The 13,442-nt window shown below is 48.8% G+C and overlaps 3 protein-coding genes across 3 annotated transcripts; 1 reads left to right on the top strand and 2 right to left on the bottom strand.

The window, feature by feature from the left end:
• Positions 1-452: 452 nt before the first annotated feature.
• VTN31DRAFT_4711 (uncharacterized protein) lies at positions 453-1,268 on the bottom strand (the record flags this gene model as incomplete). The annotated part of the gene is made up of 1 exon (XM_069405130.1): positions 453-1,268. The coding sequence occupies one exon, from the start codon at positions 1,266-1,268 to the stop codon at positions 453-455; it is 816 nt and encodes a 271-aa protein (XP_069260224.1).
• A 6,839-nt stretch (positions 1,269-8,107) lies between these two features.
• Positions 8,108-10,571, bottom strand: VTN31DRAFT_4710 (uncharacterized protein; the record flags this gene model as incomplete). The annotated part of the gene is made up of 9 exons (XM_069405129.1): positions 8,108-8,593; positions 8,650-8,835; positions 8,904-8,941; positions 8,993-9,871; positions 9,931-10,058; positions 10,108-10,256; positions 10,317-10,390; positions 10,447-10,504; positions 10,569-10,571. 9 exons carry the CDS (start codon positions 10,569-10,571, stop codon positions 8,108-8,110), a joined length of 2,001 nt encoding a protein of 666 aa, XP_069260223.1.
• A 794-nt stretch (positions 10,572-11,365) lies between these two features.
• Positions 11,366-13,433, top strand: VTN31DRAFT_4709 (uncharacterized protein; the record flags this gene model as incomplete). The annotated part of the gene is made up of 6 exons (XM_069405127.1): positions 11,366-11,641; positions 11,706-12,086; positions 12,157-12,441; positions 12,495-12,657; positions 12,711-13,033; positions 13,101-13,433. 6 exons carry the CDS (start codon positions 11,366-11,368, stop codon positions 13,431-13,433), a joined length of 1,761 nt encoding a protein of 586 aa, XP_069260222.1.
• Positions 13,434-13,442: the final 9 nt, after the last annotated feature.

Below are 13,442 nucleotides of genomic sequence, written 5' to 3'. Positions count from 1 at the left end.
GTCAAAATGTGACGAATTTTCACTGAATGAATAGGCCTATAGCATTGATGGCAAAAACTACTCTGACGCATGTCTGAGGAGAAATGCGAGTATCCGGACTTTGAGACTCGAAGGACTGCTAACTCATGCATACTATTACTGAATCGATGACTCGCGGTAGGAGCAGCGTAGTTGCTTCTCTGCTCGACATCATGGAATAGCCTTGCGCCTGACTTGCCATCGCAGAATTCGCACGCCACATGTAATCAACTTGGTAAAGTGCTGGAACCGAGACCAGTTCGCAGCGCATGTGAGTTGAAAAATCTATTACAAACACAATAAGAGTACAACCTCTGTCGACAGAACGGATCAGATCACAACCTGAGACTATCACCGACAGATTAATGAACATAGCCAAAGTAATACCGTATTCTCTCAGACCGGACTGCGCTTCCCCATTGTGTGGAACCCATCTATTTCGGACCGTGGTATGCGATCTCAACCTCAGTGTTGGAGATCTTCTTGGGAGTCGCAACAAGCTGGCCTTCATACATCAAAGTATTGATCAGAGTAGCGCTGCCAGAATCCACCAGTGCTCCCGCCTCGATTTCTGCCCAGGTGTGGGTGAACTTGACGTTGCCAAAGTTGGGGGGAGGAATGACTCCATAGAAAGGGTTCACAGCGTTCGAAACAGTCCAGTGCGCATCCGCGCCGCGAAGAGCGCTCCTGGAGGGATCGTCCGGAGCCGCGTTCACCGTAACTTCCTGGCCGGTGGACAAGTTTTCAAAGACAATGGTGGCTGCAGTCGGGCTGGTGGTCTTGATGGAAATCTGCACCTCATCGCCGGGGCCCACCCTCAGCTCGTACACGTCGGGAGTGTAAGTCGTCCGCCACCACTCCCAGAAGGCGTGATATTCGCGCTCTCCCTTCCAGGGAGATTGACAGTGGATGCCGGCCAGCAGCATGGCGTCGGTGTAAGTGCGACCGTCAATGCCAATCGTGATATCGAGACTGGCCTTGTAGTCATACTGGTTTTCGGCGGGAAAAGTGACTTCGGGAACCTTAAATCGGGCGCCGATCCCGGTGAACTTGGACTCGAATGGCATATATTCATACCCTGCGCCGCTCCAGCCGTAGTCGTCGTCCTCGCCGTCGCGGGTCACCAGCGTGTTATTGACGGCTGGCGGCACCAACGATGCTGCGTCGGCATGTTGCTGTTTATCTGCCAAAGGAATGGCTGTCGCCGAGATAGCAAGAAGAATCTGAACAAGTAAAGGAGAGATCTTCATTGTTAAATCGAAATACAAACAATTGCCAATAGACGATGACCGCCAGTATGAATGAGTGTCCGTGCACTGAAAGGAGTGACGAGTTGACTTGATCAGGATCAATCTGGGGGGCGGGGGGTTGTACTTCATTTATATCTCTTCAAAAATCTCGACTGTGGAACGGAGTACGACTCCATTGACTAATCACTCGTAGCGATCTTCATATTTTCATATAAAATGGTACTAATAATCTTATGAAGGTCACGTACTGAGTCTATGCTCGGTGGTTAGTTTACGAGTATCCTGAACTATATTATCACTAACCACTCTAACAGGAATCAGCGTCCCCTTAGGGCTACCCCGCTACAATGTTTTCCGCCTTGAAGGAGCCCATAAGGAGGCAACTTCGCTCCGCAGTCGCATAAACAGCCTGCTCTCCCGCTATGTTGGCTATTTGCTTTCGTAAACGCCTCGAAATTGCATTGGCATCGACCTGTTCCTCGCTTACCTTTGCTGACGTTGGTTAGAGACCATGACCGTTAATTGGAGTGAGCGACTGTGAAATGGAAAGAGTGATGGGTTGGCTTGATCGATGTCAATGATGGGGGGATGTTTCCTCGAAAAAAAATGGACTCGAGTACTACTGGTAATGAACAGTCGCTCCGCATAAGAATCAGGGTCTCAACTATTACTGAATAATGCATGATTGAAATTTAGATTATGCACAGAATCCACTCATTATGCAGTTATGAGCGATCCTGTGTTGGCCAACAGCTTTCTAGCAGGTTTTGGTGATCATAATTGAAGACTTACAGTATTACTGTACATAGTATTACTTGAAATCAAAAGAACTACCCAGAGTGCCGGTGCTGTTGGAAGCCAACAGTCTCAGATGCAGATATTGTCAATGATAGGTGCAAAAAAAGTTGCCCTGAGCTAAGATCCAGGCACCTTTCTTGAGCTGCTGCATGTCTTACAGTATTGTATAGTACAGTACTACTCCGTACAAAGGAAGCTGTAGGTTGGACTCATTTGATTCTACGGTCATCTTGTTTTGGTTCCTGCCAGATGTATGATTGCTTGCTTCCATCCACTAGAAAATGAAGTAACTACTGTAACTGAATCTTATCTAACCTGAGTTAAAATTAAGTTGACGCCACTCGGAAGGCCAAGACGCAAGCAGGACCAAGACCTGGTAGGCAACATACTGTAAGAACCATGGCCATGGAGTAATCAGTCCTATCGCACACCGGGAGCGGCCTTGAAGCTTGGATACCGAGTACTAGGTCCTTGTCTGGAGGTACAGTACCTCTAGGCCTACTTGTACTACTAGTACTAGTTAAGCCCTACCTAGTACCTATTACTCCGCAGACGAAACAATATAAAAATGATTGTTGTAATATGGAATTCTAGACTAGAGTGGATCGACAGGAAGCGACATCCGATCCACAAGTGACTCGCATACAACTCTCATAGTTCATAACACATCTCATTAAGTACAGAAAAAACAAAGTCATGGCCCAACCTCCCGGGATCTCCCAGAATTCTCCCAAAGTGCCAAGCATTCCACCTCAAAGTCACGTGATCTATCTTACTTCGTCCACATTACTTCGTCGAGTAGGTCACGTGTCGCGAAAGCCCTGAAACGATGTGAGCATAAAGGTCGGAACAACCGCAGGAAGGATCGGAAAGCAGCGGGCAAAGGAGAATTTCATATGATCTTACCTGTTGATAGAGGTATCCTTTGTTTAACAGTCTTGAGGCATGCCGCTCCGCCACGCGTCACCAGTGAGAGTGCCGAGTTTAAAAACCATTACCAACAGTGCTTTCTCTCCAGATATCAGCCAGAGTGGTGTGTTCCTCGGAGTTGCTCCGGATTACCTCGGAGCTGGCTCGGCTATACGGGAGTATGTCCAGTACTCAGCCGGCTCCATCTCCAGCATATAGAGCTCCGAGTTCCATGTAGATAGGAGATCGGGCCTAGCTAGTGTCCTCATTCAGTCCATTCCTTTCTAGCCTTCCTCCCAGCTCCTAGTCGTCCGATACCAGAAGACAACCAATAGGTATCTGATCTCCCCCACCAGATTGCACTTTGTCCCATTGCTCGGAGCCCCTGTATTTCAGATCGCTGAAGTCAATTTCAGCATTGTGGGCCCCAAGGGTCTCCGCATTTCTGAGCACTGCGGGTGTCACGGTCGTCGTTGCGGGTCTCGAGCGTGTTGTCGACGGCTGGGTCTGCCAAAGGAAGGGCAGCGGCCGAGATAGCCAGAAGAATCTGGGCAAGGAAAGCAGTAACCTTCATCGTTGATCAAAGGCTTGATATACAAACGAGTAAAACGAGAGGCGATGATCGTCAGTAGGAATGAGCGTTTGTGTCGGCTACTGGAAAGAATCACGAGTTGACTTGGTCAATGGAAGTCGACTTTGGGGGATGTGGTGCTTCAAATACTTCGGTTTGATAATCATCAGTCTTTGCAACAGAGTGTTATCATACATACTCGATTTGTTCATTGTTCAAAGTGACCATCAAGATATCGGCTACATAATTCCGAGTCATTGAAGTCGACTTTATATTAGGCTATGCAGAGAATACAACGTTTTGGTGCAGTAATGAATGATTCTGTATCGATATTAATCTAAAACTGAACAGAATCTGATGATAATAACTGAAGACCTACTGCTATAAGTAGTAGTCGAGTGGAGGTTGAGATGTGCGAAGAACCTCCCAAATGCTCGATGCCGGAATGCCGGCAGAGACCCAACATTCTCCAGGTGCAGGGATCATCAGCGATAGGCAGATAATTGCTCTATGCTGAGACATAATCCACTAGGCTGCTTGAACTGCTCCACGCCTCATAGTAGTACGGAGTACTACTATTGTGCAAACAGTGCTCTGTACCAAATCGTTACCCAAGTTGAAAGAGTCGTCTCTCCTCAAGGTGTAAGTACTCTGTGAAATAAATTTAAAGAAAGAAGATGTTGTAGGTTCCTACCAAGTGTTTGACCTGCTCGTTTGAATGTTGTCACTCATGGAATATCAGCTTGTTACTGCATCTTGGCTCCAATCCAACCAGACCTAAAATTATATCAAGTCGGCGCTTTTGGGGCTAAGATAGTATACGTCGTAGATAGCGAGGAGTCCAGCACGGTATTAACCGTTCGTAGGTGCCTTCTGTAGCATTCAGTAGTGTGGATTCTACTCTGTAATCCATGCAAAGTGTACACGATCAAGATCCTGAAGATTCAAGGGACAATAGCATGAATGAAAACCAGGTCAGAAGGATCATAAACAGTACCTAGAGGCAGGTACCAAACTTATCAGGTTATTACCTTGAATGCTGGATAGAGCGGCCCTGGCGGGGGAACTCCCTCCGGTCTACCCTGCCATCTCCCGCTGGCCTCGAATGCGTCGTAGAAACTACTTTTACTTTCAACGTTCAGATGGCACATCATCATGGCAAAGACTGATTGTTTGAACTGCATCAACCGCTCGTACCATCAATGAGGCCCAGAGTGCTGACTGTGCCAGTATGGCAGGCGTCTTTGTGATGATTTGTGATGACGATCAAGTTTGTAAAGTAAGTATGGATGGAAGGCCTAGGCCTTTTTGCACCTCCCAAGGCAAGTAGGTAGTAGGTACTAGTAAGCACCACTTGTGGCTCACTAAGAAAGTACCTTACACTGAGTATCAATCAGCATTTGAAAATCTTTTGAGCACTTTGTCTCTCAGTAGCTAAATGCAAACCCACCTTATGCCAGCTATCAAGATTCAGAGCAACTGCCAATACCATCCAACCTCCGTTTCCAGACTCTGAAACGGCGAGGGGGATAGAGAGCAATGTGGGGGGGAGCATTACGTAGCATCAAGCACTTCCCTGCAGTACAGAGTACTGTACTGGGCCTTTTTCTGACGGGCGTCGACACCATAGCGCAGTTTCAACAACTGCTGTGTCAATCAATGCGACACCAAAATGTCACTCCAATTTCGAAAGGGATCAGTGTCAAGCGTCCAAAACCATGGAGAGCATTCTTACAACGAGGCTTCATCTATTCGCGAAGATGGTGAGAGATGACGTGATTACAAGTATACAAGTATTGCTCGAAAAAGCCGGAGTTCCTGTAGAAGTAAGTTATTTATTTCGATTAGTCCTTTGATGGACTTTTTTACTTTGAGAAATTAGCTTTTTCACCAGTTACCCTTTCTTTTCTCATGCTGTGCTTGTGCATCAGGAGCTTTCTTTTTGTTCTTCAGATCGACGCAAGGGACTCGGCTGGAATCCCGGCTTGCCCTACCTCTTGCGACTGCATCACGGACGGCTCTACGTGTAAGCAGAGGATGAGTATGACTCACGGCGTATCCTTGCCTCGCGACTCCGACAACGGCCAGACGGACGAATCAAACTGTACTAGTAGTGCCTCAATCTAGCAGACAACCACCCAACGCTATGGTGGCAGAAAAGGATTTCCTTCTCGCCGGCGCTTTGAACTGGGTGAATGCACTTAGCCTATTGGGCTGAATCTCAAGCCGCTGAATCATAATTAGAATGTCAAATTGTTGAAGAACCAGAGTGTTCCATAGATAGCAGAAATCATGGTCGGTTATCGATAACTCCTTGAGATGCGAACGGAAGCTGGAAGACGCTGGAGGCCGTGCGGAATGATAGCCATCGGATGGAGCGAGAACCAACAAATCATCGGGAGCGTCTCGGAAAGTGATAAACACATGACCCGCGACACTACTGAGCCATGGGGCGTTATGTGGAGAGAGCCGCCAGGCTGGTACTCGGCAACGAAACAATGGATCAGAGAAGAGACGCACGGGAAGAATGCTACCCAGACGATTGCCGAGACGATTCAGGAGCTTGACTTCCGAATCCGAGAGCTTCAAGACCTGACCAAATAGAGATTGTTTGATGGTAAATTGTGAAGCATCTTCTCACGGAGGGGCTCCCAAGGGAATGCAACTCTGTCACGGGATGTCGATTCGATCAGTCGGCGAAGAAAAACTGAGACGTGAACTTTTGTCCAGGGTTGAAGAAATGAAGACTATAAGAACGGAAAGGATCTCGAAGTTATTGAGAACGGGATTGCGGACTGCGTGGCGGACGGCCCTCTTAGAGAGTCATAGTTACCTCCTACTGAGGACGAAATTCACTCCGTACATCTCGCACGTCGTGATATCGGAACCCTAAAGGAACAATAAATGAAAATCAGATCTGAAAGATGATAAAATACCATACTACTATATCAGGTTAAGCTTTCAGCCTTGAACCCTGAACCCCTGCTAGAGCGGAAGATCGCGAGGGGGACTCGGGGAAGGGAATAAGCGGGCCCCTCCCGCCCTAGCGGCGGTTGCGGATCGTCTTGTCCCGTCCCTGAAATTCTTCAACTTTCAGTGCTGGAAACCCATCTATTAATAATGTCGAGGCTCAACCAAAGAAGTACGGAGTAGTACCTCATACTATTCACTATGAGCGAGACTCAACGTGCTACCTAATTGTGCTCGTTTGGCAAGAATCATGGTGATGACTGATACTAGTAGTACTACAGAAGGCTAGACTTTGAAGGCACTAGCAGTACACCGTACTCCGTAGTACTTCTAAATCATTCGAGTATCTGAGCCCTATGAGCACAAACTATGAAATCCCACCCGGCTCCAGTCGTCGAAGACTCGAAACTCAGAGCAACTGCCAGCACCAGCCACCTCCATTGACAGAGAACGGCAGTGAGAGGGACAGACAGAACGAAGAGGAGCATTGGCAACCATTGCTATCAGTTCCTTGCTTGCAGTACAGCTCTGAACCATTTCAAGTCGATCGATCAGACCCGACTCAAACATGTACATACCGTGATCTGCATGTGTTATTGTGTTTACCCCAAGGTATATGTTGGTTATCGAACTCTCAAAGATCATTGGTTCATTCTTGAATACAGTAATTTACGAGGAAGGTTTCGAAGATCACTTCCTAATCAGGTTTAGTGTCCACTGTGGGGTATGATTATCAACCTTATCAAACCTGCGATCTTATCAGTATTCAGTCCCCGTCTGCTCCTGGTGTCTCTGGAAATGGAAGCATGGTGTTGAGAACAGTACTAAGTACTCTACCTACCATGTAATACTTTATAGTACCTGTATTTTGTTGGGATCCCTTACTTTCCCAATGCTCTACTGTACATTGAAATATTATCTCGTCGCCTAAGTAGTATATCTCGCGACGGGAGTTGTCTCAGCGCCAGCCTCCTTATCTATTGGCAGATTCAGCATGTACTACTATAGTAGCTTTAGATCGCAATGACAGTTTCGAATTACAGATCACATAAATCAATTGAACCGCGACAATCTGAACTTTATCTCTAGGAGAACAAAATTATCCCGCATGAGGGGTTAGTACTTGTCCAGCCAATGAAACACGCGATGTAACGACCTAACTTGTATCCATGATATAGAAAGTAGTCAATGTAATTAGTACTAAGCCGTTAACCCGGAGAGAATTGAGAAGATAATCAAGAAGATATTGAGAATGCCTACCTATGTCCGACCTAAGTGCGTAGAATATCTCAAGCTAGATGACATCAAGCATAGTATGTAAACCGATAGCTCATCCATAGATGTACCCCATAATCGGTAACCTCACCAACGCCCATATTGCCATTTGAGTCAACAGATCGCACAGTTGTGATCCGGAGGGGTGTTTTGCCCCTCGCCCGAATCACTGCAGTCTGCTGATTGATGATAAGTTGATTGCTTTTTCCTTTGCTTTCCAGCATACCCCGGCCGGAAATCAACGAATAATTGAACTACCACAAGAAAGATCTTGAAGCTGTCAACAATCAAAACAAGACGGCTCGCAACTATTGTGTCACTGGCCGTCGTAGATTTGATCCGGCCCAAGTGTGAAATCACCCTTATGCCTGTCTTTTGGTGCCACCTGATCGGGCTTGACGTAACGAGACGTGATCGCAAACCGCAATTTGTTCTCGGGCTTGACCGCATGCTCGTAGTATTTCTGCATGTCAGCTCCGTGCATGACTACGAGATCTCCGTGATGCAGGTCAAGGGTTATGATTGGATCGCCTTCCTTGCGTCGGATTGAACTAATCAGGGCCAGGCGCTGTGCGTCATACTCCTTTCTGGAAATTTTCCCACTTTGGTACTGCGCTTTGAGTGCTAGTCGCTCACTAGCTCTCTCGCAGCCGGGAAGCACAATGTCCTCGGGGAGCAGCTTCTTTGCCGCCGAACACCCGCGGAAATACTTATCCTTTAGGCGAATCCGCATTGTGGATTTGGATCCAAGCGACAATGTCGCGATGCTGGGTCCGAGTGACGATTCACCATCATCATGATACTGAATAGATTAACATTTACGAGACCAACACGGATCATTCAGCGTAGACAACTTACTCCAATTGACATGTCTTCGAAATATGCTAGGATCAAAAGCTCATTGGGCGGCACAAACTCATCTCCAGCCGCACATACGGCCTGCTTCGTCGCCCATGTGAGCCGCCCTAGGGCTTTCATGATTACCGGTGGAGCTTCGTTGAATCCTTTGGAGTCGACCGATACAACATACTTGTACGGCATCCCCTGTACGCAAATGGGGTAAGCACTGTTTCTTGGATGCGCCTGAGAGACAAGGGAGTTGAGTGACATACGTAATTGACCGCAAAGTGAGATGTCAGCGTCCCAGCAACTGTATGATGGATTAGTAGACGCAAGCATATCGAGAACAAGATGTACTTGCCAACGCTCTGCTTCAACGGATAACGACGCAGACCAAGATCCACGAGCTGCAACTCTCGAAACAAGTCGTTTGGGCCACCAGGCTGGCCGAGGACCTCACGATTGGCGCTGAAATGAGTGACCGTACCTATATTCGGAATGTTGTATGTGAACTTCTGATATGTCCGGGAGACTTCCCGTATCGGCATAATGCCTTTTGTGTTCAGTCTGATGGCTCGTTGAATCGCCCCAATTTCCAAATCTGTGAGCACCGAACGTAACGATGCTACGGGTAACCGAAAAGTTCTGGAAAAGGAACAGTGGGTGCCAGACTTCCCAATATCGTGCTCGTCAAGAGGGTCGTGACAGATCCATCCCTCCCAACGTTTACGAGCGATGCACTTGTGGCATTTTGGGCACACAATTCCTTTCCATGCAACCCGGGAGAACGCAGCGTCTGGAGAGGGCTCGAGCGATGAAAGCAGGTCCGGAACGAGACTATACTGTGGTCGAACCTTCTCATCAGGGGGTTCACGAGCCCTAAGGAAAGAAGGATCAAATGTCAACTCGTTCGGAGGCGGACATCCATCCAGTTTCCAGAAGGCGCGGCATTGGGGATTCAGACACATCCAGCCTTCGGCATAGATCCGGCAGCTAGGCAATGAGCATGATTCGCAGACCTCACTCTCGAACTGAGAGAATTGGCGTTGGGCCAATGGTAAGGGATCAGGCGACGATTCTGCCGCCCACCAACTCTTCTTTTCGAGGTCCAGTTTCTGAAGGCGAATCCGCGCACCAGACTTCTTCCCAACTTTCTCAAACCAGATATGAGTAACCCGGAAGAAGTCCATAACATTGTAACGATGAGGCAATTGAGCTCCAAGCGCCGGGCAACGGTTGCCTGATTACAGTCAACGAAGAGGATTCTGGAAGATCAAGTGACCAATTAGGTCGACAGACCAATAATGAGTCCTACGGCGAGTCCAGCCTCTTTACTGCCCATGATTGATTTCAACGCTCGGTTTGACTCATCGTGATCTTTCAGCAGAACCAAGTTGCCGTTGCCGTCCTTCTCACACCCGCCACCCCTACAAGAAGGTCAGCTCGGTACTCAAACTGAAATAGACCCAAATTTACACTCTGGTAATAATAGTTTCGTCGTCGACGTATGTCCGAGGACCACTATCGGCGTCCAGCAGCCAGCCAAAGCAGAGACCTTTATCATGGTAAGCTCCCCCTTGGACAGCTCGGAACCAGGGGAGGGCATCACAGAGGTCGGTTCGGGACTTGGAAAGAGTTAGGGCTTCTTGCACTCTGCCTGCCTCGACGCATCCATTGCCACTGACCTCGGCCCATGCTGGTGGGTCTCCACTCAGACCGTTGGTATTAGGCGAAAGGGCTGGTTGTTCAACCTTTGGCTCTGCAAAGAGTTGATTTAGGTCCTATGTTAAGGAAACGCTGACTTTGGAGACTTACCATCAATTCGGACTCGTTTTACAACGGCTCTGGAATGAGTTTTGCGCCGTTTGACCGCCTAATGTCTATGAGTACAAATCACTCTGCTGCAAAGGATGGCTCAGGGTAGCCTCTCAACTTGCCATTCTCTAGAAGTCGCAACTGATGAAGAATTTCCTCTGCAGGTGAGGAAGGAAAAGCAAAATGTTGTTGCTTCTTCGGCATGTTCGAAATATATAGCCGTAGACTGTCAATGAAAGGGAAGGTACGATCGGCCAGACCTCTCGAGGCAAGAGCAACACCAGCTGAGGGAATGAAGCTTCATTTTCTCTGTCCAGATTGATGACAACGAAGTACCTAGTACTGATGGTTGATCTCTCCAGGATTTGACTGATCGAGGGGCTTATTGTAGGGTTTGGGTTAGGGTTCAGCTTCTTTTGAGCCGAGGAACATTCCCAAGACGATTCTGCAGGACTGAACGGGGCAATACCTACAGCGTTAGTTAGCTACAGCGGCTACTGCTCCGTACGGAGTACGCTGTGGCAGATAATTCTTGAATGACCAAAGTCAGAAAATGAGCACAACATTGTCTACGACTACACATGGTTCAATCGAGTATATATCTGTGGTTTTGAATGCGATTTCGAACAACGGAGCTCAATTCGACACATTCGACCGATTCCCAATAACCTAGGTTAGGTTACTTAGGTTAAAGTATCCATCTTGGCAAACCCCAATCGTCCCAGAGCTTCCCCGCACGAGGCCTCACTTACCTAACCCCGGATTTCAGACCGGCGAATCTCCGACTTGGAGACGATCGGGTTTCTGACCGCATTCTCCCGTGCCTAGGATAAATTCGGGGTTTCCTCCTCTTACCAAAGCATCTTGTACCATACAGAGCTCGTCGAGAACAGTGTCCCTTAAGCTCCCGGATGACAAGATGGTGTTCCTCCCTTCCAAGGATCTGCCTCCATTGCCCCATATCCCCGACGATGTGCCAATCTGCGATTTTATGCTCGATGAGCGATTTGGCCGGTTTCCGCTCGGCTACTCCAGGGATCCCTTCACTTGTGGTTTGACGGGAAGAAGCTATTCATGGCTTGATGTAAGAGACCGCGTGGATTATCTATCTCGGGCCCTGGCAAAGGAGTTTGGCTGGCATCCCAATCAAGGCACCGAGTGGGATAAGGTCGTAGGGGCCTTTCTTCTGAATACGGTGAGTTTAGTGCCGGAGGTTTGAAACCGAGTTTGCGGAAAACTGACCTCGGCCCCCTGCGTAGATTGACTCGCTGCCCTTGTTTTGGTCGGTCCATCGGTTGGCGGGTGTCGTCACCCCGGCCAACGCGGCCTACTCTGCGGCGGAATTGGCGTATCAACTGGACAATTCAAAAGCCAAGGCGCTGTTCACCTGCTTGCCGCTTCTCGACACGGCCTTGGAGGCTGCCGACAAGGTCGGAATCCCTCGTAACCGGGTCTATCTTGTAGATGTGCCCCCGCAGGTAGCAAAGGGCGCAAAAGCTCAGGGCAACTTTAAGACCTTGGAACAGTTCATCAAGGAGGGACAATCCCTCCCCAAGCTGGAGAAGATTCAGTGGGGTCCCGGCGAGGGAGCGCGGAGAACGGCATTCCTGTGCTATTCGAGTGGTACCTCAGGCCTTCCGGTGAGTCCAGTGCAACGGTTCACTCGGCTCCACGGAAAAAAGAAACAAAGAGGTCTAATCGAGCAAGTAGAAAGGAGTCATGATTTCTCACCGAAACGTCATTGCCAATTCTATTCAAATAGCGACTTTCGAGACCCCATACCGAGAGAGTCTGTCGACGATACAATCGAAGCTTGACAATGAGCCCTATTGCGCAATCGCTTTGGATCTTCTTCCGCAAAGTCATATCTATGCACTGGTGTATATTTGCCATGCCGGCCCATACCGCGGTGACCAGGTCATCGTCTTGCCTCGATTTGAGCTGAAGGCTTTCCTCGAAACAGTCCAGAAGTTCCGCATCACTGAACTTTTCTTGGTATGACAGGCCATGTCATTTGCATGAAGGCTGGAAAAACTGAACGGTTTCAGGTCCCGCCGATTATCATCAATATGCTGCGCAATAAAGACCTGTTGCGCCAATACGATATGTCCAGCGTCAAGTGCATGTTCACCGGCGCAGCGCCGCTGGGCGCCGAGACTGCCAAAGAATTGCACGAAGTGTTCCCCAAATGGGCAATCAGACAAGGATACGGTCAGTACTCTCCCCTGTTGATAACGAAGTCTGCGACTCATCCGTATTTGCAGGCTTGACGGAAACCGCCACGGTGGTGTGCTCAACCTCCCCGATGGACATTTGGTTCGGTTCGAGCGGGAACCTCCTCCCTGGTGTCGAAGCCCGCATTGTCGACGCGGACGGGAAAGAGGTCATCGAATACGATAAGCCTGGCGAGTTGGTGATCCGCTCACCAAGTGTGGTCCTCGGATATCTCAACAACGAGAAAGCCACCAAGGAGACTTTCTTTGATGGATGGATGCGGACCGGCGATATTGCCATGATTCGTGTCTCCCCGAAGAAGACCGAGCATGTATTTATCGTCGATCGCATCAAGGAACTGATCAAGGTCAAGGTACGACGGCCCTTTGGGGATGTCCTCCTCTGAAATCATCCTGTACTGAAAAAACATCTTCAACCAGGGCATGCAAGTCGCGCCAGCAGAGCTCGAGGCGCATTTGCTGGACCACCCGGCTGTCGCTGATTGCGCCGTCATTGGCGTTCCCGATGAAGCAGCAGGAGAGATTCCAAAGGCATTCGTCGTCAAGTCACCGGCTGCCGGGAACGACGACGACGCCGCCACCACGGCTGCAATTATGAAGCATGTGCAAGACCACAAGGCCCGGCACAAGTGGCTCAAAGGAGGGATTGAGTACGTTGATGTGATTCCCAAGAGTCCGAGTGGGAAGATCCTGCGACGTTTGCTTCGAGACAGGGAGAGGGAGAAGAGGAGGGCAGCTGGTGGGAAGCTGTAAATTGAAATG

Source organism: Thermomyces dupontii, assembly GCF_041956625.1.
Source record: "Thermomyces dupontii strain NRRL 2155 unplaced genomic scaffold VTN31scaffold_4, whole genome shotgun sequence".
NCBI classification, from domain to species: domain Eukaryota; kingdom Fungi; phylum Ascomycota; class Eurotiomycetes; order Eurotiales; family Trichocomaceae; genus Thermomyces; species Thermomyces dupontii.
The sequence above is the reverse complement of the archived record's forward strand: the minus strand, read 5'-3'. Positions and strand labels throughout refer to the sequence as shown.